The sequence below is a fragment of the Cricetulus griseus genome (genome assembly GCF_003668045.3).
Source record: "Cricetulus griseus strain 17A/GY chromosome 1 unlocalized genomic scaffold, alternate assembly CriGri-PICRH-1.0 chr1_0, whole genome shotgun sequence".
Classification (NCBI taxonomy): domain Eukaryota; kingdom Metazoa; phylum Chordata; class Mammalia; order Rodentia; family Cricetidae; genus Cricetulus; species Cricetulus griseus.
The window spans coordinates 21,644,689-21,671,665 of NW_023276806.1; the positions used below are offsets into that span (position 1 = coordinate 21,644,689).

The 26,977-nt window shown below is 45.6% G+C and overlaps 1 protein-coding gene across 1 annotated transcript in view; it reads left to right on the plus strand.

Moving 5' to 3' along the window:
- The first annotated feature begins 17,303 nt into the window (after nt 1-17,303).
- The window catches only part of Dapp1 (dual adaptor of phosphotyrosine and 3-phosphoinositides 1), a 51,401-nt gene continuing 41,727 nt past the window's right edge, over nt 17,304-26,977 (plus strand). Inside the window, exon 1 of the mRNA XM_027395799.2 lies at nt 17,304-17,516. Coding sequence (XP_027251600.1) covers nt 17,416-17,516 — 101 coding nt within the window. The 5' untranslated portion in view covers nt 17,304-17,415. The remainder of the gene's footprint in view (nt 17,517-26,977) is intronic.

Here is a 26,977-nt window from a genome sequence, read left to right on the forward strand (position 1 = left end):
TTGAATGTCACCTCTGTGTCAGCAACCTTCACAGCAGTTGTCAGTAACTGTGCTAGCATTCTTGACTTCCAGCTGGGGAGGGGCTTCAAAAGGCTCTGGAGTCAGGGGTCCCGTCCCTGCCTGCCTCCCCAGAATTGTCTTCGCCTTTCCATCCTGCCTTGTTACCATGAATGTCAGTGATGTTGGGTAATCATGCCTTCCCCATTTCCCTGATCCCAGGTGAGTGTGTTGCTAAAGAAGAGTGTGAAGTCGGCATCCACACAAGAGCCTTGGTGGGCATCTCAAGTCAAGTTCTTCCTTCCCAAACCAGTCCATTCCCGACAGACAGGCAGTCTCTCTTGCTAATCTCGTCTGAAACGGACAACACCTGCAGGCTGCACTTCATCAAAGCAATATCCCCGGTACATGCTGCCCCCATCACCCTGAGGCTGGAAGACTCTGGCTCGGCAGCATGTGGCTCTCCACACTCGTCTCCAGGAAAACTAGCTTCTTCGTGGCAGGTGTCCACGAACTAATCCATTCTATAGATGGTCTGGAGGACAGTCCCCGGGATCAAATGACCCTGCTCTCTGAAATTCCCTTACAGAGCAATGCCAGAGCCAGGTTCACAAGATAGGCCCCCAAGGAAACCGGTCAGCCCATGTGCAAACTCTGGAAATGAAAACGTGGCCTTGGGCTCAACTGCTGGGGAGAACTTTGAGTTGGACTAAATATAACAACCAAGCTGAAAGACAGCCAGTGCTGGGGCCCCCGGCTCTGTGACTAACATAGAGAACTCTAGGAGGCTTAATTACCACAGGTGGGCCACAGGGTTCTTTTAACTCTCTTCTGAAAATAAATGATTAATGAGTCTAACTCCTAGTGTTGAATGTATAGTCATTTTAAAATTCATGCTGAAAATAGGTAGTGGAGGCAGGGAGAGGAAGTTATTTGTGGGAAGTTAAGGTGCCTTCCTTGAGATGCTCAGGGGTGATTATGCAAACTCATTTTCTTTCTTAGAAGATTGCTTCACCTGGGCCTGTTTAAATTGTTTTCTTTACAATAGTCACTGTGTTTCATAAAGCCGAGAGCAAAGCATTTGCCTTGCTGTGCTTCTCATTCCTCACAGATGTGGGATGGGGTGGGTGTTCTCTTTCTCCTGGTGGTGCTTGTTCCGTTTCCTGTTACCAGCCACAGGGTCCTGCTTCCAGCCACAGGGAGCTCCGGCAGAGAAAGTCCAGCGTGGAACCCTTCCCTATGCAGATGCAGGGATGCTCAGTTGAGGGCTAACAAAGGGCGTAGTGAGTGACCACCACTGAGGAATCTTAGCATCTAAATAATCATCTTGAATGATTCAGGTGATAACAGGTACCCTCACTGCATATGAAATGCATCGGCCAAACAATTTGATATATAGTATCAGATATAGGTTACTAGGGACAGGGTACTGTTAGTTTTATTAAAAAAAAAAAAATCAGTAGGTGGGCCAGGTAGTTCAGGCCCATAAATCTTAGCTACTTGGGAAGCTGAGGCAGGGGCATTGCTACTTTGGGCTACAGAGTGTGTTCAAGACCAACCTGGGCAACTTAGTGAAGCCCTGTCTCAACATTTAAAATATAACAAGAGGGCTGGGAGTGTAGGCCATCGGTACTTGCCAAGCATTCAGGGGACACTGGGTTCAACCTGTAGCACCACCCGGGGAGAGGGAGAAGCAGCCAGTGAGACAAGTCCCAGAGAAGAACTTATCTTATTGACTCCCAGAGATATGGAGTGATGACTCTAAGCAGACACTCTAAATAGATCCAAATTTTTATTTGTTTAACTCTCAATTTAAAGTCAAATGCATCTTCTTCACCACAGGTGAGAGAATCCAGGGAACTTTGTTGCTATCACTGGAGCCCAGCTCTGATACCCTGCCACTATTTGTGTGGCTGTGGTCTTCCATGTTTTCCTCAAAGGCAGCAGCCCTTTCCCTACCTGTGTAGGGGAGGTAAGTTTCCTCCAACTTCCTCCACAAGGATAGCCAAAACATTGACAGGAGGAAAAGAAAATAAGCTAGTGGCTTCTTTTATATACACACAGTGCCCTTCATGACAAAGATGGAGCTGAAAGGATCACTTAGGGCCAAAGGCGTATGCAGTAAGTTTGACGTTGAGTGGTAAATTGCCTAGTGTGTCCAGACAAAGGTGCTTAGGCAAAGGCAGCCAACTGCCGGTTCCTTTAACAAAGGATGGAATACAGATTTCTCTTGGCCCCAACTCCCCCATTGTGAGTTCTTAGGCACATTTATAAAAGCGTTTAAGAGCTGACTCAGAAGGAAGCACAGGGATCATTTTATTCGAGTTTGAGAGAAAAACCAAAGGGCAGGCAAACTATAAATTTAGGCAGCTGCCTGAGGAGAGAGAAGACAGAAGCCTTTGAAGTTGGCCACAGAGCTGGGCAAGCAGGTGTAGAAAGGGCAGGTCTTCAGAGACACAGTGAAAAAGCCCAGAGTTTCAGAGAAAGCATCCTTAGGCTATGGGCTAGTATCCAAAAACAGAAATAAAGAAAAAAAGAAAGAGATGCTTGGTTCTGCGTACCAAGGGCAGCCCATTCCGGACTCTTGCCTCCCTGGACAAAGGATTGCACCAGGGTCACATGCTTAGAAATAGAAACTGCCTTAAGGGAAAACCTCCCGGGTGGCTAGGAGCAGGCTAGTGAGCTGAGGAGCAAGTCCCCCAAACCCTGAGTCACGGGGTTACCTTTTACAGGAATTTACATAATATCTGAGTGTCACGTTTTTTTGCTAATGTCCTGTTAGTAAAATGAAGCCCAGGTGGGGAGGCTTCCAGTCATTCTCTGTCTCTGCCTAGATTAATCTTGGCGCTGCTTCTGCAGGCTTTACACTCCTGCAATATGGGCTCTGGTTTTAAGAACATCTCTCTCTTTGTGCTCCACAGAGGGACCTTGCATACGCTTCCAGGAAGACAAAGCAGGGCTAGGCAACCCCTCTCCAGTCTGCTGTTTCTCAAGAGCCTTTGACTCAAAATAATCAATATCCCAAAGTGGCATATGCAAGTCTTACCTGTAGCACCTAATTCAGCAGTTGTGTGTATTCAGGGAGCTGTGGAACTCACTCAGAACTCTCAAACTGGTAAGAGATTTCTCACAAAGCCTTCAAATGGAGTTTTGCAGCCACAAGTTGAAGAAAATAAAATAAAATTAAAATAGCAGGTCTGAGTCAAGAAAGCCCTCCCTGCTCTGGGCTCAGTTCACTCTCTGCCATTAAATTCCTACAAATGTAGGCATATGGTCCTCCAACAGTTTCTTGTCCACTCTTTGGCTCCATTTTTGTTACATTTCAAGTCTATTCCTTCATGTTTTCCTCCTAAAACGCCTTTGAAATGGGTAAGCCCCAAGACTTTCGAGTCTTCGTGTGTCCTGCATTTTGTTTTATTTGCTTTGAAGATTCTAGTCATAATCACTGTTTGGGTGGCCACTGCTCTCCAGAGGGAAACGAAGAGCGGTGTGAGAGACAAGAATCGGGGCTGTGAATCTAGGCTCAGCTGCAGCCACTGACAGATGCCACAAGAATACAGGCTTTGCTTCGGATGCTATGAACCAAAGACACCAGTTTTTTTCTGTTGATCCTTCAGTGAGGCTGACTGATTTGAATAACTGTGGAGAGTTTGGAATGTTGCAAGTCCAGAGCCAGCCAAACTATCTTGCACCATCTCTAGCTCTCTTAACAGCCATACATTTTTCTCTTCTGTGCCTTAACCTGGAGGCTCTGTGACCAGTAGGCAAATCATTTGGATGTCCAAACAGCCTTGGTTTCTCCCCGGAGTGTATTAACTTGGCAGGCACCAAGGCAAAAGCTAAAAGTATCATCCCATCTAAGGCCTAGAGCAGATGTTTTTTCCATTTTGCTGGAACCTGCCTCTCTGTTGTGTCTCCACCAATGATTCAAAAAGTGTCTTGATTTATGACTTTCTTCGTTTTGTTACTTTAAACCCTTAAGGAAACTACATCCATGATGGAACACGGATTTGGAGGTAACCTACTTCTGTGTTCCTGGGTCTTGGTCACTCATATTTAGCTACAGAACAAAATTTCTCTTCTCCCCTTGAAAGTTGTGCTTTTTCTCTCATAGTCTTAGAAGACTGACAAAGGAGAGTAGCTGGACTTGTGGATGAAAACTCACCTAGCTGCCGCTCTAAACTGCTTAGAGGCTCCCCCATCTCAATCTCTGAAAATAGCCCAACCCTTTCATTCTGTGATTAAAAGATTGTCTCCCCTAATGTCACTGTGGTGGTGGTGGTGGTGGTGGGCTGTGCTCACAGCTGGTCATGAAGCTCTGCTAAGTAGCCAAGTACCTCAGAAAGAAGAACTTCATAGCAGGAATTCCCTTTACACAAGCTGTTGCTGAGCCGGTCCGACAAGGCTGAAATAAATTTCTGCCATCCACTGAGCATCCCTGGGGTGAACTCTCTTCTCCTACTACCCCTTCCTCAAGGCAGAGTCCACAGTGTACCATGAGCTAGCTGCCCTACAGCCTCTGGGGTGAGGAACTGTCTTTTCCCAGGTGTCTATGCTTTGCCTTCATTTGTAAATATAGGGACTGTAAAGGACCATCCTTTTTCAAATGAAAAGACCCCCCACCCCCAAGCTAGGCCTCACCTAAGACCCATCCAATGGGAATCCATTCAAACAACATCCCAGGTGAAGTGTGTGAACACTAAACAAGGTTTAAGATGCTGTGACCACATCCTGGGGTAGTTATTCATCTTTGGTGTGCATGCTGGGAAGATGATGTATCTTTTCTGCACATTAAGAGAGGGAGTAAGAATTTGGGAACCAGTGCCCACTTCTCCTCTTTAGTAACTCTACCTGAAGGGTCCCCAGGACACATTAGTTTGTCAATCACTGGGAAGTCATGGTACAGTTTGCTCCTGAGGTTGCTGGATCCGAGTCATCCATCTGCCAAGTGGGCATCCCCATGCTTGTATGTGTCCAGAAGTTTCCAGAGGTGTTTCTCACCATCACTGGGGCCTCTACCTGCTGCTGTGCTAGCCGGGGTTCTAGCTGTTGTTCTGTTCTTGAGGGAGAAAGCCCCTCTGAGGTGGTAGAAGTGTTAATTCTGCCTCCAATTATCCACAGCTTAAGAGGGGCCTTTCAGCCCTCTGCTGCCAGTGGAGTGCTATCCCTTGGAGCTCTTTGCTTCATGCTTGTAAGTGCTGGCCTCTCTTTCAGGCAAGACCCTGTCCCTACCAATGGCCCCCTCAAAACTGGAGAGGAGGCCTGAGAGAAAGCAAGAAAGGCTCCTGAGCAGGTGGAGGAAGGAGTGAGCACATGGCAAACTGTTCACCCGGCAATGAACTGAGGGAGTGCTGGAGAAATTCAGCCAGGAACCCACCACTCTACAGTAAGGCTTCCCCTAAGCTCTCCCACTACCATTTGAATTTTAGCAACTGTTGCTAAAAATCTGCACCCTCGATACTTTCAAGAGAAGGCTGAACTTGGAGTAACCCTGCAGAGTCTGAGGCAGATGGTGTGGAGAGGAGAATCACCTCATGGGGCTGGCTCGAACACCTACATTTCAGTGGCGATAGGCAGTTGGGAAAACATTAACCATGGGAGTATAAGCCTCCAGAATTCATAGGCATCTCCCTGGCATGCCATGTTACTAGATTAGCCAGACTGCATGGATTGGGAGAACCTGCAATTATTATTGTTTTTTATTTTCTTTTTCTGCAATTATTATTGTGAGTTACTGAAGAAGATCTCAGAAGACTGAAGGCACTTAGAAACAATGCTGCTAAGCAAAATATTTCTCCTTAGCAGCAATAGTCTCTTCCAAGACATAAAATCTCACTGGGGAGTAAGGTAGACTAAGTCACTAAGGGCAGGACTCTACCTACTCCTGCCCCGGAAGCCATGAATAATTCACCTGTTAGATTAACTACCCTCTTCATGAGTCCTTAGAATCAGCTTTCACCACTTCCCCCCACCACCACCCCACCCCCGGGTCTGTCACATAGGTTTGCAGAGGTATAAATGCCAATTCTGAACAAAGTTCAAGATCCCACCCATGGGATCGCACCGTTGGGTCCAGAGTCGTCATTGTGAACAAGCTACCTCTGTAGCCACAGAAGGCCTTGCTGGTAGAAAGCACTTGGGCACTTTCCATGGGAAGCGCCAGGTCCCGCCGCTAACATCCCCCTTGCATGAGCTGCAGCCAGGACTCACAGAGGCAAGGGACCCCAAAATTCCTCTGCTGCCACCATCAGAGCAGGGAAAGTTGATCTCTGGCTTTCTGATAATTTCCCTTTCTGAATGAATGGGAGGGGGGATATTTTGTATTCTGAATGAATACAAAGGAAAGGACATGACTGCCCCTAGGTATAGTGAGGAGAAAGTTTATCGTAGATAAAAGAAAAGGGAGAGCATAGCCAGAGGCAGAGACATTCAGGGTAGACGAGAGCCACGTGGGGAGAGGGGGAGGGGAAAGAAGTGGAGAGAGGGGGAACCAGGTACAGCAGCCGGGGAGACAGAGGTACAAAAGGGGCGGGCAACCAAAATGGCCTGACGATATAGGGAAGGAGTTTGGGGGAAGTACAGCCCGGAGGGAGGGTGGACCAGCCACACCTGGAAATACTGTGGGTTCTGAGGGAGGCTGGGAGAACCTGGGGGCCAGAAGCACTTTGATATGTTAAATAGGAAACTCAGCCATTTGTCCTAGGGTTTGAGACTTAACACTTTCCCTATTTCGGTCCCCTGACTACCAACACACACACACACACACACACACACAGAGAGAGAGAGAGAGAGAGAGAGAGAGAGAGAGAGAGAGAGAGAGAGAGAGAGAGAGAGAGAGAGAGAGAGAGAGAGAGAGAGAGAGGAGAGAGGAGAGAGGAGAGAGAGAGGGACAACAGAGACCCTTTTTGTTTAGGAATGTGGTGGATACCACAGCCTTAAAGCTGCTTAGGGGTCCTCCGGCACTGTGATTTAACACAAGCTCACAGCGTAAATCCTTCCTCCAGGAACCACAAATCCATCACCACACCGTCTTGATCTGCAGACTCTGGCCTTGGCTAGTGGTTCTCCATCTTTGCCGAATGTGAGACTCTCTTGGGGTGGCTGTAAAAAATGAAGATTCCAGGGCCTCTGGTGGGATTTTTTTAGGTGCCAGCTCTAGCCCTTGGCTTTTATTTCCAGTCTGCCAATTCCAAATGGCCCACTCCCAAGCACACACTTTCTGTTCCTCGGAAGCCTTCTGATTTTTCTGGTTCCCTTCGGGGCCGAGTCCAGCCCGTCTGCTTTCATCCACTAGTTCTCAGCCCTCCATCCCACCGCGTCAGTCTGTGCCCCCCCTCCTCTCTTTACAATACTTTTCCTGGAACACCTTCTAGTTCTTATAATTCTGCTCCTTCCCCCACTCCCACCTCCCTGTAGCCAAATCATTTTCCCTGTAGGAAACTTTGCTGTTTCCATTGTAAATCTGAGACCCCTGAAAGTTGTCTTTGCCATTAAATGACAGGGTTATTAACTACTTCGGCGGCTCTCTGCTATCTCTGCAGTTCGAAGACAGGCCGAGAAACCTAAGGTTCTGTCTTGACAAATAAAAAACAAACAAGCAGGGCGGTAAAGGCTCATTCCTTTTATCCCAGCACTCAGGAGGCAGAGACAAGTGGATCTCTGAGTTTCAGGCCAGCCTGGTCTACAAAGTGAGTTCCAGGACAGCAAAGGCTACATCCGAGAGATGACCTGTCTTGGAAAAAAAAAATTATATAGCATTCAATGTAAAGTAGAATTAAGAATTAAACCATGTAAAACTTGAAAAGATAGGTTGCACATTATACGTAAATCTTTTTCTTTCTTTCTTTCTTTCTTTCTTTCTTTCTTTCTTTTTTCGAGACAGGTTTTCTCTGTGTGGCTTTGGAGTAAATCTTTTTTAAAATGTAGTTTATTATCTTCCATGAAAGTGATAATACCAGGAGATAAAATCACTCTATTGCACTACTTTACTGATATTGCAAACAGGGGATCGTGAAGCTACAGGAGAGCTGAGCTCCTACAACAGTCCCAGCCCTGTACAGTATGACTGCCACCTAGTGGCGAGATATCCTCAGCACAGGGGTCCTGACAGCCCTTGTGGGAGACTGGGTATCTTGCAAGGCTCATCCACAAACTAAGGCCACCGCTTGGGGGCGATATTGGTTCTATTTTCTGCGATACCAACTCAGCTTTCAGGATTGTTGTAAGAAAGACATATTTGTTGGTCTAATTTCGAAGTAAGTTGTACAAGGACCTTTAGGGAGTCGAAGTACTACTCCCAAAAGCAAATTGCCGAGGCCCGTCCTTCCTGTTGACTTCAGTTTAGCTCAGTAAATAGTTTGCAATTTTAAAAACGGCATTATCGTTTGCTGGGTTTTGAACCCCTGGAGTCAGTAAGGAAAGAGCAGTGGTCTAAGGCGACAGACAACATGTCAAATCCTTCCTAAGCTTGGCAGAGCGGAGCCACGCGTATCTCCACATTCCCACGCCTCCGTATCTTCCACGAGGCTTTCCAGAAGTTCCAAGACCCCGGCCATTTATTTCTTTTTCATTTTTTGAGATTCCAATACAATTACATCACTTCCTTCCCTCTTTCCCCCCTCCAACTCCCTCCATTTGCCCACCCTTGCTTTCTTTCAAATCCATGGCCTCTTTGACTGCTGTTACGTGTGTGCATGGATAAAAGTGGTGCTCGAGTGTGTGTATGTGGGTGTGTTCCTAGAGATGTATATACAGCTGCTAAGTCCATATAATGTTACTAGTTGTATGTGTTTCCAGGGCTAACTAATTGGTTTTGAATAACTTATCAGTGTGTTCTTCCCTGAAGCAATTTCTCCTCCTCTCAGCGTTCCTCAGTTGCCTGTATTAGGGTCCATGCCTCATAAGACCTTTCTGTCTTCCATATTATCACATCTGTCGGTGCTGACCTTGTTCAGGTCATGTCTAGGCAGCCATGTTGGAGAGTCTTCCTGGGGGTAGTTTCTCTGACATTTCTAGGGCAGGATCTCACAGCAAAGTTCCGGTTTCTCTGGCCCTTCCAATCATTCTGCCCCTGCTTTGCTCTGATGACAGAGTCTTAGGTTCAGGAGTTGTGTTGGGGACAATCCATTGGGATTTAATGCAACCACTCTGCATTTTGGTCAGCTGTGCTTTTCTGTAGCAGTCTGTCTGCTGCAAAGAGAGGTTTGTTTGATGGGGTGTGAGGACTGTATGTACCTGCCGGTATAAGGACAAATACTCAGAACGCAGTGGGGGCTTATGCTGTTTTGGTAAGGTGCAGGTTCCCTTCCAAGATCCATGACTTCATTAGTGCCAGGTAGTTGGCTGGCTAGGTTTTCAGTACCAAGCATGGTTTCCCTCTTGTTGAATGGGCTCCCGGTATTTCTGAACTCCAACCCCAAAGTGTTCAGACATCTTGGCTGAGCTGTCTTTTCACTCTTGCCACCATTAGTAATCTTAAAGCTGACCCATATTCATGTTTAAGTTATGCTGATGCCTCTAGGACGCCAAGACTCTCACAGCTGGCCAGTTGCTCTTCGAATTTTTGCACATTGTCGTTGACATCTATTAATCAATAGATGAGGGCCAACGAAGAAGACATAGTGACAGAAGGATAAGGCCCATAGCACCCAGCAGAGCTCAGCTAACTGGGCTGCATTGTGTTGAGTCAGCGGCTGCTCTTGCTGCCTAAATACAATAACTGGAAAGTTGGAGTTTCATTTCAGCCCATGCTTTCACTGTTCAGAAATCAGTGCCGAGATGATTAAGTGTGACCTTTCCACACAGATGGTGTCTCGCTTCAGCAGCACGAACAGCACCTGTCACACTAACCCTCAAATGCAGATGTTAGCATATTTCAGGACACCGTGTCTTGGAGTGGTAAGTAAGTGATGCAGTAAAGGCTTGGCAGGAGCCTAATGATCCAAGTTGGAAAGCTACTCTGTGGTTTTAGGATACTCAGAAGCACGGACAGTGCAGTGCTCTTCTTACCCCAGGAGCACGAGGGCCTTCTGATTGCTGGAATGCTGTGGGGACACCGCTGTCCAAAGTCATGTGGCTCTCCTGTGATAGGGTGTAAAATGTTAAATACAGACGATCCTCGGCATGGACACAAAGCCTGTGTTGTGCACGCATGTAAGGAGCATAAGCAACTCTGCATATTTGCTCTTAAAAAGTCACAAGAAACAAACCTTCCCCTAAATAAATATTTTCTTTGCAATAGATCAAGAAAGGAAAGTGTTTTATCTCAACATAGTAGCAAAATATTGTGACAGAGAAATACAAGTACATTCCACCAGAAGGGATGTTTAGCCATGAGGAAATTCGCACAATCTATTCAGTAGAGAGTAGATCTAGAAAACCCATTCAAATCTGTAAGGTGGGAGTCACAAGAAAAGGCAAAACTTCTGCAGGCACTTGACAAGTGAGAAAGAATTGGCCCCATGGTATAGGGGAAGAACGTTCTAAACACAAGGAGAGGCGGATATGAGCATATGAACACTCTTACCGGATTAAAATGAAGCTGATGTTAAATACAATCCTCCATGGAAATCAACAAAGGTGATAATAATTCAAGACATCCTCTCATAAATGACCTGTGTTATGTGGGAGCCGAGCAAAGCTTGGAGGCATAATATATGTACTAAAATTTTATTATTATTTCCAAATTTCTTAGGAGTATATACTATATGTTGAGCATTTTTACACTTGCATTATTTCCCAGTCTCCATTCCCCACGGCTCCCCACTCCTACTAGTCCTCTTCGCTTCCCCTGTACGATTTTGGATTTGCTTTCATTTAGAATACATAGACATAATTTATGTGACTATATGAAATGCAGAAACTACACACAAGAGAAAAAATATAATATTTGTCTTCCTGAGACGGGGTTAATTTGCTTCATACAACTATCTCCAGCTGTATTGTCTGTCTTCATCCTCCCACAAATCATGTAATTGCATTCTTCTTGTAACTGAAAAGTAATTCTATTGTATATGTGAAATATATTTCCCTCTCCATTCCTCTGTGGCTGAACCTGTTTTGGGTTCACAACTTCACTGTTGTGAATATTGCAGCCGCATGGGAGTCTCCTGGCTCTTTTTTAAAAAAATCATTAGTTCTTTGAAATTTTCACATACTATGTTCTCATAATATTTACCACTCTCCTAGGTCCTCCCAGACTCACCCTACTCTGGTCCTCTTTTTTCTTTCAACCTTGAAGTTCAGTTTTGCTGTCCATATATTCTTGAATGTTTGGCTTCCACTGGAACCTCGTCAGCCTACCAGGGCCATACTGTTAAAGAAAACTGATACTTCCTCTCCTAGAAGCTATCAGCTCCCATTGGCTCCTTGTCTAAGAGTGGGACTTTGTGCCCACCTTCCCTCTCCATGTTGGGATTTGGGTCTGCTTGAGCTCGTATAGATTTTATGCAAGCTGTCACAACCACCATGAATTTATATGTGCAGCTGCAGTGAGAAGCTTCCATTAGCAGTGGATAGCAGTTAACATAGAGACCCACAGCTGGCCTAAATGCAGAGAATAAGTGATTGAAGAAAATTCAGCCATAAATGGGACCTCAATATCACACACCTTCCTCCCAAGGCTGGGATGCGGGGGTGGACATAACAGCAGAAAAACCAGACAAGGTAGATAACTACCGAGAAACAGAGTCTCCCAGACACAATAGGGTGACTGTAGACACAGTTCTTTAACCTCCTCCAACTTATGCTAATCCTTCTATACACTGTGTGAATATATGTCACTATGATAGTTTAATAAACAAGTCTACTGGCCAATAGCGGAGCAGGATAAAGTTAGGCGGGGAAAGCCAAACTGAGAATGGTGGCATGAGGAAGGACAGAGACAAAAAAGTCATCAGCCAGATGGAGAATAAATCGGACACACAAAATGGGATAGAGATAAAAGCCATGGGCCTCAGGGCAGCATGTGGATTAATAAGAATGGGTTAGGTTGTAAGAGCTTGTTAGTAATAAGCCTGAGCTATTGGCTGAGCATTTATAATTTGTATTAAGCCTCTTCATAATTATTTGGGGGCAGGCAATGGGGACAGGAAAACTCCTCCTACAAACTTCCAGCTCTTTGCCTACTTAGACCATTTATTTTGCATAGGATTGTAGAGTCTCTGAAGTTGTGATTTAGACATACACAGGCATGACTGGTGGACTAAGGAAGTCAGCAAAACTATGTCTGCTGAAAATCACCCTTGATCTCTCTGATTCCTGTTCCACCAAGATGTGAGGCAGTGAGGAGTCCCAGATGCATGCTCCCGCTGCTGTGGACCAACCCACTGCCATGCTTTCCCCACCATCGTTAACTGTATCCTCTCAAACTGTAAGCCAAATTACATACTGCATCCCTCAAGTTGCTTCTTGGCTGGTATTTGGTCACAGCAACCAGTGCTGTACTATATAAGGAAAACTGATATTGAAAATGAGAGCAATAATCATGACTAAAGCTGATCATGTGGCTCTCAGACCTTTGGGATTTTTTTTTTCTTTTTTTCCTGAGAGGATGCAGACATGTCTGGAGATGAGGGGCAAAACAGAACTAGAGTGTTGTAAGCTTACGATGGGGCTTTCTGGTGGAGCTCAGAACACAAGAATGCCGACTGGAAGACAGGCAGAAAAGATTAAGCTTGGGAAGTGTTGGAGCAGAAACCAGGAATCTATCAGGAACTAAGCTATTCTGAGAAAAGATCTGGCTGACTTCCACCAGAACGGAAAATTTGTGTGAGACCGTCCAAATTCAAATGTAAGACAATTTGTTTGGTGGAAATTCAAGAAAGCATAATACTCACATTGTGACAGTGCTACTACTCTTAGTCAAATTTTTGTTTGAGAAAGAATAGAAAGATAGGAAAATCGAGCCGATAGTGTGAAAAAGGAATGCATGTTTAAAGTCATAGACAAATTGGCTGGAGACCAAGTATTTATCAATGTTGAAGAAGTTAAATTTTATACCCTGAGTTGGTTAGTTGTGATCATATCTAGGTGATCTTATCTAACATAGAACCTGGGACTGCGTATATGGACAACAGAATAAAATGAAATAGAGCCCAAATAACTTAGAGCATAAATTGACTCAGCCCCTGAGATCATTTCCTGTTGTAGCAGAGATCACAGAACTGACTGATCTGAAGTAAAATTCATCCATTCATATTTAAAAGTAACATGGCAGCAGCACGGAACTTGCCCACGGAATTAGGAGGAGCTATGGTGGACATCGCTTTGGGAAATTGGCGGGCAGTGAAAGATGATTGGCAGTTATTTCTGTAGCTCTCAGCTCAGTGTGAAATGAAGAGTACCCTGTTCATGAGTGGGGAGCACAGGCAGGCTGAAACAGAGGGAGGGGCCACGATGGTTGGTCTTGACTGTTAACTTGATTGGAGATAACTCAGATGAGTAAAACACACCTGTGTGTGGTCTGTGGGGAGATGCCTGAGATGGCTTAGTCCACTGATGGATTCAAAACTTGAATGGATGATGGAAAAGTGGCGAATTAAGGAAAGTGGAGCCTCGCTGAGGGGTGCCGTCATTGGAGGGTGTCTTTGAAGAGTACGGCTTGGCTCTTCTTTGTCCTTCTCTTGCATTCCTGCTGCACTCACTAAAAATCCTCCACACCTGCCCACTGCCACAGTGTCAGCATAACCCCGGGCCCTAGTCATGAAGCCAGCTCACCATGGTCTAAAACTATGAGCCCATTTAAATTTTTTCTTGCCTGCGCTATTTGTTCAGATGGTTTGTCACATCACCAAAAGGTTGACTGACATGGGGCACCTCATCCCTCAGCTGTGGCAACTTTGGTTCATGTGATCCTGGGCAAAGCTTGTATCCTTTTTTTTTCCCATTTGCACTGCGGTATGGAGATACAGAGGCTATGTTTAACAACAAACAGAACCAGGTGGTGGTGGCGCACGCATTTAATCCCAGAACTTGGGAGGTAGAGGCAGGTGGATCTCTGTGAGTTCCAGACCAGCCTGGTCTACAAGAGCTAGTTCCAGGACAGCCTCCAAAGCCACAGAGAAACCCTGTCTCAGAAAACCAAAAACAAAAAAACAAAACAACAGAGCTGAGGCATCTGGAGGACCATTCTCTCTGTTGATGGGAACAGCGGGCTTGTCAGGTGGGTAGATGAAAGTGATCTCTGGGCTTTCTGTAAAGATAAACAGATAAGAAAATGCAAAGGCAGTCTTCAATTACAAGGAGTAATTTCTTTTCCCTACCTCTCATTTTAGAGGGTTGTCAAGTATTAGGTGTCTTTCTTCTAATGAATTACATTATTATATTTGGGGTTTTGAGATAAAGTCTCATTCTGTAGACCACATTGGCCCAGAACTCTGTATGTAACCCAGGGGGGCTTCAAGCTCATGACTTCCACATACTGTGATTACAGATGTGTGCCACCACACCCACCTTCTAATGAAATTAAAATTTGGACAAATTAGCACTCTCTCAACTCTATTTGTTGTTTGCATAAGCAGTCATGATATCAATGTCATAACTTAAAGAAAGGCTTACCAGATTTTGATAAATAAAATGTTTGTAAAAATATGGCAAAAGGGATGTGGGATGGCACCAAGGATAAAGTGCTCACTCTGTGAGTGTGAGGACCAGAGTTCAGATTCCAAGATGCACTGGAAATCTAGGCAGGAATGGAGGCTGCCTGCACCCCAGGACTTAGAAAGCAGAGAAGATGATCTTCAAGGCAAGCTTGCTAGTCAGACTAACTGAACATGGTTCAAAGAGCGACTTTGCTTAACTGAGATAAAATGGTGAGTAATCAAAAACACTTGACATCAATTTTAGGCTTCCACACACCCGCTCATGCATGAGCACATACAACACACACACACACACACACACACCACACATACACTCACACACTCACACATATACCACACACACACACACACACACACACACACACTCACACATACACCACACACAAACACATACACCACACACACACACACACACACACACACACACACACACACACTTGATGATTCCAGATGTAACCCATTGGTAGAATGTTTGTCCAGAACTCATGGGGCCCTGGGTTTAGTCCCCAGGACAGCCAAAGGGGGAAAAATATCAACAAAGAATAAGATAGTTCAAAATTGTTTAAACTACTTTGCATACACAGACCTTGAGAGGGTATTTGAAAGCAAAAATCAGGTTCCTTAATTAAAAAAAAAATTAAGGGTTGGAAAGAGATGGTTTAGTAGCACTGACTGCTCTCACAGGTGGTCACAATTTATTCTCAGCATCCACATGGTGGCTCACAGCTGCCTATAGTTGCAGTTCCTCCAGCTCCAGGGAATCGGATGCCCTCTTTCAATTTCTGTGAGCACTGGGCATGCACACAGTGCACATACAAACATAGAAGCAGACAAAGCACTCATATACATAAAATAAATGAACTGCAATAAAAGCAACATCTAAATGATCTAATATAAAGTGTGCTGTTAAATATGATCTAAATAAGGAATGCTGTTAAATATTGCTATGTACATCCAGCATTTTGCAGACACCAGCTCTTAATTGTGGCAGATAGTGGCGAACAGTGCTAGATGGTAGATCAGAGGGCCCGGCTAGGGAAGGTAGAATACCTGGGGAAAGGGGGTGACAAGGGGGAAGGAAGGCTGCTATCAAAGGAGAAGGCTGCGGAGCAAGATAAGAAAGGGAGGCCAGGAAGGTTGAGGAAAAAGAAAGGGGTCTTCTTAGGTTGTTACTCTGCCCTCTCCCCCAAAAAAAAAATTATGAAAAATGGAAACCCCAGAATGTGCTAAAGTGGCAATGAATGAAGAAGATAGTGGAACCCTGAACACGGGGCTACAAGAAGGAAGAGGCCATCTGTTGTACTGGCTGTCCTGCTGTCCTGCTTCCTCTGCCCTGCGCACACTGGTCCCTCCCTGCTCTCCAAAGTCCTCTATCCAAAAGAACTGTAGCTGCTCATGTATGCTCAGCTCTGTGTGTGTTATCAGGGCAGATTCTCCGAGAGACAGTCTCTGGGCACTGAGGAACTTCTCGGTGGCAACCAGCAGAAGCCTGGGTCTCAGGGACCACTGGGAAGCAGAGATGAGAGGAAGATTCCCGAGGAGAGATCAGCCTCTTTCTACCGCTGCTGTAGAGGACTCGTAGTCGGGTCTTCATTCTAGCAATTTCCTTACGATGTCAAATGAAAGCGCCCCCTGTAAACCCTAGTCCATTGTGGGAAAATGGAGGCGATGCATGCAGAGAGGAGGCTCTTCGTCCACCCTCTGCGGGACTTCCGGGCAGGTGGGATTCTCCCCTGTATAAGAGTCTAGATACCACTCATCTCCAGCATACATCAGTCCAGCAAAGCCCAGTGGGCACTAATGTGACCCCTTAGGTACTGTAACTTTCTTTTGCCTTCTCACTGAATCCTTTCCCTTGTTTGTTTGTTTACTTTTGGTTTTGCTCTGAAACAGGGACTCATGTAGGGTAGCCCTGAGCTTGTGATCTTTCAGCCTCTACCTCCCGAATGCTGGGATTTCAGGATTCTATGTGGTGTTGGGGATGGAACCCAGGGCTCTGGGCATGCGTGTCACAGCCTCAGCCCCTAGTCCTTCTTCCGTAAGAGAAACAACAACTGTCCCCCAACCTAAGCCTCAAGGGGATATTAGAAAGAAATCCTGAAGACAGTACCAAAAACAAACTGGGAGCAAGTAGGAATGCTTGTTTGACTCTAATTTTTTATTTTCAAGACAGGGTTTCTCTGTGTAGTCCTGGCTGTCCTGGAACTCACTCTGTAGTTCAGGCTGGCCTCGAACTCACAGATCTACGTTCCTCTGCCTATGGAGTGCTGGATTAAAGGCATGCACCATCACTGCCTAGATTGCTTTCTTTCTTTTTTATTTTTCCTTCCTTCCTTTTTTATTTTTATTCTAATTTTGTTTATCCCACTCAAAAACATGTTTCTGATGTACAAGTTTTCTTGATGTTCCTTGTGCTGTTGTATGAGGTGTCTGTGCACATGCAGCCTCCTCTAGAAACTACAGGCAAACAGAACCAGAGAGAAGCTACAGTTGGCCTCCTACAAAGAGTTTGAACAGTCCAATCCTGGGTGGGTGGTCTTTCTGCTTGCTTTGGCAAAAAACTGGCTTGTTGATGCATTGTGGGTGCCAGAGGTGCTGAGAGTTTGCACACTTCCTGACTGACAGAACAGCTCTGCCTATGCCTCAGGCCCAGGGTGGCAGTGTCAGTGGGAGGAGCAACCAAGTTTCACTTCCTAGCTAGTCAGAGCCTCAGCCACAGCAGGCTCATATCTTACTGAGGAGCGGTGTGTCCAGAACTGAAGTCCATCTCTCTCTACAGCACCTGGCAGGGAGTCAAGAATCAGCAGCAAGGGAACGAATGGGCAGAGCAGAACTTGTAGGAGGGAACATGAGTACCCAGGATCCCTCGGAGCTATGGGAGCGATCAGATGGAGGAGAAGAGCTGCTCCAGGACTTGGGGTAAGAGCACCTTTTCAGGGAGTGTAACTTACCACTCCATGTCCACGTTCACGTGTTCACTTCCATCAGTGGGTATTTTCAGTGAGTCTCTTCCCTCTGTCACCCTGATCCTGTACCTGGCCATTCTATTGATTTGTGGGAGCTTCCTTTTAGGGGGAAGAGGGCTGATTCATTCTAAGTATAAGTTAGTTTTTTCTAAAAGTGAAAACTGACTGAGAGAATGAGACAAAAACCAACCGTTGGGCAGGCATCCTTTAACAAGTGGGGCAGAAGTGGGATGTACAAGGGAAACTGAAAAGCCTGGTTATTTTGATAGTGTGCTGGTTTATCATTAACGTGGGGTTGAAGAGTTCTGAGCGCTGCCTCTTGGCAGTGAAGTGTGTCACTGGTCCCATAAACAGCAAGGCTACATTGCAGCAAGTAAAAGGGATTGTTTTTTCAAAAGAAAAAGAACGAGGAAGTTTGTACGACAATCTGGTTGATACGGTTCTTTCTTCTGACGTGGCAGTTGGTGAACTCTTGCATAGATGTAGTCCAGGAACGAGGTAGTGACAGTTCTGATTTAGATGGGTAGGTAAGGTTAGTTAGGTGAGATCATCGGAATGGTTCCGAAGGGAGGCTTATGACCCTGCTCATCTGGACATTTAGTCAAGAAAGAAGGGGTTTTTCAGAGAGGAAAGGGGCTTCCTTGGGGACAAAGCTTTGCACCCACACTGTGCTTCCCAAGAGAGGGGGAAGCTAGACTTGCCATCTATAGAAGTAGCTGGAATTCCTCATCACCCAATGACATAAGACCTACTGCCATCTTGCAAAGGATGAAAATGAGCACCAAAGGGTCCTTATCAGTCACATCAGCGAAATAAAGCTGAGACACCTGCCAGAGGCTCCATCGTCCTCTGAAGATGGCTTGAAATCTCTGTTTACACTGAAAAGATTGTATCTTTTTGTGTTGTTCTGCTGTGGAATCTGTCAGCCTACTCAGCTGCCTCAGCAGGTAAAGGTGCTTGTGACCAAGCCCAACAACTTGAGTTCCTCCCCCCTCCAACCCATGTGGTGCAAAGAGAAAGCCAAGTCCACACAATTGTCCTCTGACCTCCACATGAGTGACATGGCAGGCAGGCAGGCAGGTGCGCGCGCACACACACACACACCATGCACGCCTATCATAATGATGTAATAAAAATTCTAAAAATAGCACTCAATAATTCTTTACATTTAAAGCCAAGGTCTCAGCTGAGACCTGCACCCTCATTTGGCAAACCAGACTTGACAGCTAGGATTTTCAATAAAGGAAAGTCCTTATGAGGCCATCAGTGCCAGAATCTATTTGTGACTCTTTGAATCTAAGACAGGAGAAGTAAGGACTCCTCGGAGATCGTCCAAACCGGGATTAGAGGCAATCAATGTAGCTGCAGCCTTACTGCCCAGCTCCTGAGGCTTTGTAAGAGACCCCAAAGGAGAAGTCAGACCCAGGAAATAGTAACCTCTGTCTCTTTAATTAAACAAATCCCGAAAGCAGGATCTATGCTTCAGAGCTCTGAGCACACACAGAGGACACAAATGAACCTGACCGTGTGTCTGTGCCTGGTGCTCAAGCAGATCTTGGGACACAGTGAAGCCACTGCTGTTGAACCACAGGCAAAGAATAGATGCCTGGTACTTAGTCCAAAGGGTCCAAAATAAGTGGTGCATTTGTGTCCAGACTTCTCAACTTCAAAAGACCTGGACATTTGCTTGAATATCCGAGTTTGGTTTCAAGAACAACATAAACTTCAGCTGAGGAAACTGTCCTGTAGTGTGGGTGGATGTCAACCTTCTCTGTGCACAAGACAGACAAAAGGACATTTTTATTTGGTTATTTTTTTTTATTCTTGCTTTTGTACCTGACACGAAGTCTCATGTAGCTCAGCTTCTAATTCAAGGTAACTGAGAACGACTCGAAGCTTTTGCTCCTCCTGACTCTACCTCCCAAGGACTGGGGTTACAGGTGTACAGCACCACAGCCCAATTTATGCAGGGCTTCCAGTATTCGAGGCAAACACTCCATCAAATGAAGAACTTCTTTGGTCTCTGTTTTGTTTCAATTCTTGGTGCCAAGGCACAAAAACAATCTGTCTCTTGGGTGAATATTTGTTTCTTTCTATAAGTTTCTAAAATAGGACTGGAACTGAGAATGAAGGTATACACAATGTATATTCTCTGAAGTGTTAAGTACAGTTTTATCATTTATTTTAAATCTGTTAGCTGTGTCCCCAAATTTTAAAATCACTAGTAAATCCTGGCATTCTGTTTGGGAGTTTGAGACATTGTGGCTAATAAATCATTGAGGGGCATTTTAATTTAAATCCACCCATTTCAACTTTAAGGGTGCAGCTGTCACTATAGTAAATGTTTTCACCTCCCTTGAAAACCAGTAAGGAACACGGTTCATTTAAACATAATCAGTGGTCTACCTGGATGTCTAACAAAGAAACCCTTGGTATCTAGAATTCCTTTATTTCCAGACACTGCCTGTTTGAGATGTTTGCTCTACAAAGGGATAAACAAATGCACCAAACTGCTGGTGACTTAATCTCCATCCTGTAAAACTGAATATTTAATCAGCAGAAGCCAGCTCTGGCCCCCAGCACACCAGCGATAGGCTTTTCACAGGAGATGCACAGAGGGATCTTGGCAAGGACCTGTTGCCTCTGGCCAGATTCTGGATGTAAATGAAACCTGGTCTTTGAACCTCTAATCCACTTTGGTGATGCACGGTCTATACCAAGCCTCCAGAATAATCCAGTTTTTTTCAAAGCTCCATTTTTGAGAAAAAAAATTGTAATGGATATATAAAAGATAGGTTTAATAACTTGAATTTTCAAATTGTTTTAATGGGCTTTTCCAGTCGTTAGATGTTTCTTTTTGTTTTGTTTTCTGTGGTGCCAGGGATGAAACCAGGGGCCTTGTGTGTTTTATATAGATGTTAAAGAGATAATTTAGTGGAGGCATACACACACAGAAAGGGGTGGGGGTTGATCTTGGTTCTTTGATCCCCATTTTTCTTCAGGCTCTGAAATATGTAAATCCTGTGAATTGAACCCGGAACTGCAGCAAATCCATTGCCGGTCCTCCCAGAGCACACAGGACTAGCAGAACCCTGGCTGCATAGTCTCTGAAGGAGACTTGCACCTCATCAAGCCACTGAGCTTCATTAGAGTGCCAGTCCTAAAGCACTTATTTTCCTCTCCAGAGCATTAGTGAGCCCCCAAGGCGAGGAGAAACAAAGCCTGTTTGTTGTGGAGGTGTAGGAACAGGGCAGGCCCAGGGAGAGCGGGGGTGGGGGAAGCTCAGCTTTGTGGGACCAGCTAGGTCCACTCCTCCGCTTTCCAAACCAAGAGCTGGGGGTGGTGGGTCAGGCACTCAGCACTCCTGCCACCCAGCTACAGCTCCGCATGCCCAGCACCCCAGCAAGTCACGGGGCCCAAGACCACAGCACCGTCGGAACTCTCGGGGCCAGAGGTGGTGTGGGTGAGCCTCGTGGCCAGTTTTCTAGGACTTATTTGATAAGGGATTATAACCCAATCACAGACACTCCTACAGAGAGCATGTGACAGAGGAGCAGCCAGGTCACCAGGACACACAGGCACGGAGGCAGCGGAAGGGTGTGGAGTCCTACGGGTCTTTTACAGTTCAAAGACAGGTCCAAGGAAAAGCTCCAGACAGTCTCGGAGCCTTTAATTGATAATAAGGCACAGCCCGCGATCATAGGAAGATGATTTAGGAAGGACAGCCGTTGGCATGGCAACTTCTGCTGACGAGGATGAAAGTGTCTGCGGAGGTTAAGATGGATGTAGATTAAGTTTCCCTATGGAATCTTGCCTGGGAATACAGAAATAGAACCGCCCCCCTCATCGATCCTACTGGGAAGAAAAAGAGGAGAAGCATACTGTTGTGTTCTTTCTAAGAGTCCCAGAATTTGAGCTGCCACTGCCAGGAATGCCCCATCCCCTCTCCTCGCTAATTTCATCTTCACTACTCCCTAGCCTAAGGCAAATTACACAAGCGTTAAGACTCAGACCTGGGAGTTGGGTGATTCCAGTCTGCGGCGTTGATGCAGTGGCCATTTCCAGAGAAACGCAGAGCAAGAGCAAAGACCTGATTCTTTAAAAATAAATGTTTGAACACACAGGTACATTCTCCTCAAGGACTGACATGTAATGAGGGTAAATCAGTTTGGGAGACTGAGGCAGCACAGAGCTGAAATCACAGGTTATGATATAACTTTTAGCTTCGGGAACTAGATGGCCCACTGTCCGCTGTGCACAGAGACGGAGATTTTTTTTTTTTTTAATGAGAATTCACCTGTCCTTAAAAATATTTGATTTGCAAAGTGGGTATCGAACATGAGTACTCCTAGCACTTGGGAAGCTGAGGTGAGGTGAGGAGGATTGGTGAGTTTGAGGTCAGCCTGAGCTATATGGTGAGGCCCTGTCTTTAAAAGGGAAGAAAGGAAGGGAAACGGAACCTTTTCTCACATGTAAGAGAAAGTCAGAGATTGGCAAAAAACAAACAAACAAAAAACAAAACAAAAACAAAAAAACTCACAAAACAACAACTAAAAGGTCAGCTTTTTAGTAAAGGTACAGGTAACAAATGATTTAGGCTTCACGACTTACCACAACTACTGTTGAACTATACACACGTCAGAGAACACACACAAATGATTTGATAGTGCCCAAACAAAACATTAGCTATGAACAATGACATGGATTTTATATACAATTGTCCAGCATTCACACACACACATAAACACACACACACACTCACACACACTCACACACATACACTCACACTCACACACTCACACACACTCACACTCACACACTCACACACACTCATACTCACACACACACACACACACACACACACACACACACACACACACACACACACACTTTTCCCTAACCACTTCAAGATGTTCAATCATCCTTGCCTCTTAGTCCATACAAAACAAAGGGTTTGTGGAACTGATCCTTGACTGGCAGTTTGCTGGCCCAGGGAATGCTCAACGATAAATGCAGTAAGTCCCCATTTCAAGGCAGCTACTTTGTGGACCCTCACTCCGGTCTCCCCAAACACACTTATTCCAACTTTACATGTAAGAAGTCTGGGGACCTGAGCAATCAGCTGGCTGAAGCTCTAGAATGGCCAGGTCCAATGCACACGCATATTTTACAAACCAGGTGGTAGTTTCCTTCTGTGACAGTCATTAGCCATGCTCACCTACTGTGCACCAACACCTTGACTACCTTACTCTCAAATTGCTGCATTTAACCTTCACGATGCCCACAGTGCAGTGTTAGGCATTCCTTTCGTAGGTACAGACCTTTGTGGCTTCCAAAGCCAAGTGTCCTGACCAGGTCACAGACCTTAGCAGTGGGGTTCAGGAGCATGGGGAGGGGATTACACACAGCTGATTGACTCCCTCCGTGCAGTGCTGCTTTCTTGAGCCCACCAGTTAAACAATAATGGTGACCATTTCATCTTGCAGGGTTACCACTTGCAACAGTCTCATGGCCTTTGCCTGTAGGAACTCATTAATCACATACTGCTGGTGTTTCTGACATGAGAAAGTGAGGAACCTGCCTCTTACATATGCCCAGGTTTACAAAACCCACATGCTTGACCACAAAGACAACTTCCTAATTTTTTCCTTAAACTTCTCCCTTTTCATTAAAATGGTACACTGTTTGGTGCATGTGTAAACTGAAGGGAAAGAGAAAGTTCTATGACTTCTACAAATTAGCACAACTTACAAGAAAAGGCTTCGTTCTTTCATCACCTCACAATAGATGGGCCACATCCACAGGCCAATGTCCCAATGAGCCAGAACCTTACTGAATTTTGTGCATGTTCGATTTTCTGGGCTAGGAAACGAAACAGGCTAAGAACATTTTCAGGTCAGAAGTGTCAACACAGATGTGACACCCCCGGAAGAGTGATGGGCTCATTCTTCTGTGGACTCTTCTGAAATCTTCACTTCTAAAAGTGGAAGGCAGTTCTTGTGTGGCTGTTGTTGTGTGACAGCAGTGAGCTGTCCGAGATGTTTGGCTCAGGCCAGTTTCCTCTCCTCCTCTTCCTCCCATGGGTGATTCCCTGCCACCTGCATATTTGGGAAGCTGCCCCACCAGTCCCTCACATTGGGCGGGGCGGCTTTGCCGCATTCTTTGCTCGTACACCCATTCATAAGCCTATCTATTGCAGGAGGGCGTTGGGCAAGACTGGGAGGCTGTGGAAAGAAGGCACCGGCTGTGCAGAAGCAAAAATACACCCTGTGCATAGCAAGAACACACAACCGTGTGGGCCGAGGGCCTTACACCGCCTGGGGAAACACTGTCCCAGGAAGGGCACGATGCAGGTGGAAAAGGTGGCCTGGGATGATGATTGTCAGCTGAATAAGAAAATATAGCACTTTATGGGGGTAAGGTGGGGGTGGAGGAGTGGAGGTGAGGTGGGGGTCATGGGTAAAGACGGTAAGCTGAGGAGACTGGAGTGCTTAGACATCCCAGGCATTCAGTCTGGCTTGCTCAAGCAAAGCAACCGCCTGACTGCTGTAGAATTTCACTTTTAGGACCAACCCCATGAGTTTGCTTTTTAAACCCTTGCTTGATTCCTAGCTGAGATAGTAACTTTTCACACTCTGGCTCTGGCTCCCTGCTATGCACTTGCCTGGAGCCCTGCCTAGTCTGAGCACCATCCCTGCTCTCCTCAGGCTGCTCTGCTGCAATTACTCCCCACCCCCACCCAGCCCAAGCCCTACCACCATGTGATCTGTAGCCTAAAAAGTTTACACATTTAAAGTACATACATGTAGCCATTTAATTTATATTGGCGCGAGAATTACATGAAAGAATGCTGTATTTTGGAGACACTAAAGGGATTATTATATAGGCCTGACATATCAAGATTGAAGAGACCCTCAAACAATTGGGTCTTCCTCCCAGGCCCCAGATTAGGCACAAACCACACCCAAACACCTGTTTTCACAGATATCCTTTGTTAAGCAGGGAAGAAAAGTTAAAGTGGTTGCTTTCTGACTCAGGCAGAAAAACAGCAGCAAATGACCTTGCAGGTGTCATTCTTAAGAAGAGAGGAAGGGGAGGTCTGTGTTAGAATGGGCTAGGTAAAGGGCTAGGGTGTGGTGATTAAGGAAACAGGGGTGATGGGGAAGGGAAATGGGTATTTGTCCCTCTGGATAGAGAGGAGACTGACATGGAGCATAAACACATGGCCATTTGGTTTATAAAGGTAAAGGGGGAAACAATGTGTTAGGATGGGGTGTTAAATTTTAATTGGGCATGTTAATTGGGTGAACCATAGAGGAATTTTGATAGCTGGACTTTGGGAGTCAACCTCTGGAGGAGGAAGTGGCCAAATGAGGAAACAGACCTTGGTAGCTAGCTTTAGGAAAGTAATCTAATATTTTTTTAGCAAGGTGGAGGGAATGGGAAAAGGGAAAGTCCTGTCAGAGCCATCAGGCTAGTGTCCCTTCAATACATCAATTTGATTTTACAGCCACTCACCAAAAACTATATAAAACACAGCAAAAAGTTAAAAATGTATTTGCCCTACGGAGTAGATACCGTAGGTCTACAGAGATAGCCCTATGTGTGGGTAAAGGCAGTTGCCACCAAACCTGACAATCTGAGTTTGATCCCTGAGACCCATATGGTGACAAACCTAATTTCCATGTTATCCTCCTGTCTCTGCACATACCTAGGGCATGCACACCACACCACACACACAAACACACTCACTCACGAACACAGGCATGCATGAACGCTCCAACACACATGCACACAGAATAATGGGTATTTTTAAATGTAAGCTTTGTTTAAACTATTTCCCCACTTCTCTGTGTGCTTGAAGGTGTTTATAATAAACAGTTAAAATTATATTAATCTGTTAATTACTAAAAATTGGAAAATAAGCCAGGAAGTGGCGAATGCCTTTAATCTCAACACTCAAAAGGCAGAGGCAGGTGGATCTCTGTGAGTTTGTGGCCAGCCTGTTCTACGGAGAGAGTTCCAGGACAGCTGGGCTGTTACACAGAGAAACACTCTCTCTCAAAAAAAAAAAATTAAGAAAAAATATGGGAAATAAAAAAGTTAGTCTTTTCTATCCAAACAAAACATGACATTGTTTAAAATCTTTCCCGTCTTATAACTGTATTTTTCTGTGGACACACACATTACATACACAGATTAAATTGTATTCATAATTTTGCTCTTGGTCTTTATCAGAGCAAGTGCTGGGTCTCATATTGAGGAGTGGGGGGCCTGTTAAACTTTGAATGCTTACATTAGTCTGGCTCCCAGAGGACCTGGGATGGACTTGGTCAGTGGACGATATGGACTCATTGAGTGTTTGTGGAAATGTAATTAACTACTTGGTCTGAAAGACCCCTGGAGGCTCAGGCCCACAGGATCTCGGCCCAGGACTGAGGCAACCCCAATCACCAGGTGGAGGCGAAAGCTTGATGCAAACAGCAAGAGGCTTTATTGCAGTTGTTTAACGAGCTAACTCCATGTTAGCTCTGGCCTTTCATCCACCCACCATGGCGTATGGCTGGGGAAAGGCTCTGAGAAGCCACAGGATAGAGATCTTGTAGGGCAGCATAAGGGGAGTGTCTAGGGGCACGCACAGGCTCAGGATTGGTGTGCCTCCAGGCTTGGAGGACTTGCCCTGTGTTGATTGGTCAACTGGTTGTTATGGCCATAGCTATGTTCTGCACATCATTGCTGTGCACTTGTCCGTAAAGCACACCCAGAGCCGTAAAGCATAGCACTAGCAGCTAACTTCTGATTGGTTCCTTGCCACGAGGCAGGCATCTGACCTCCTAGTGACCAAGACAAGTGTTATTGTTTTGTTTAAAAAGAAGAAAAGAGAAATGCTGAGACAGACATAAGACTATAAGTTTATTATAAGGCCCGGCAGAATGGGGAGACTAAGAAGAGGAACAGGGGTAATGGCTGACCACCATGGCCAGTCGCCATAGAGAGAGAGAGAGAGAGAGCGCGCACAGAGCACGGGACAGAGGAACAGAGCGGGACAGAGAAACAGAGAGACAGAGAGCGTAAAGGCGCAGGGACTTATCTTTTAAAGGGGTCCTCTGCACCTGTGTGCAGACTTAGTTCCCATGGAACCTTGGGCTGACCACGGTACTGCCTGTTTCACCAGGTAACAGGGGCAGGCCAGCATAATGCCTGAACCTCTCAACAAGGTCAGGCAAACATGTGTTAGACTGTCGTGGCTGCTGAAATGGGGAGCTGGTCCCTTCAGGTCTTCACACCACATTTTTCAGTGGGATAATGCAGTAGTTGAGCCTGGTGAAGTGTCACAGTTAAGGAGCCTAGAACGCCTTAGGCAGTTCACAGAATGGTGAGTGAGAAATAAAGTGGTAACAGAAGTCAGGAGTG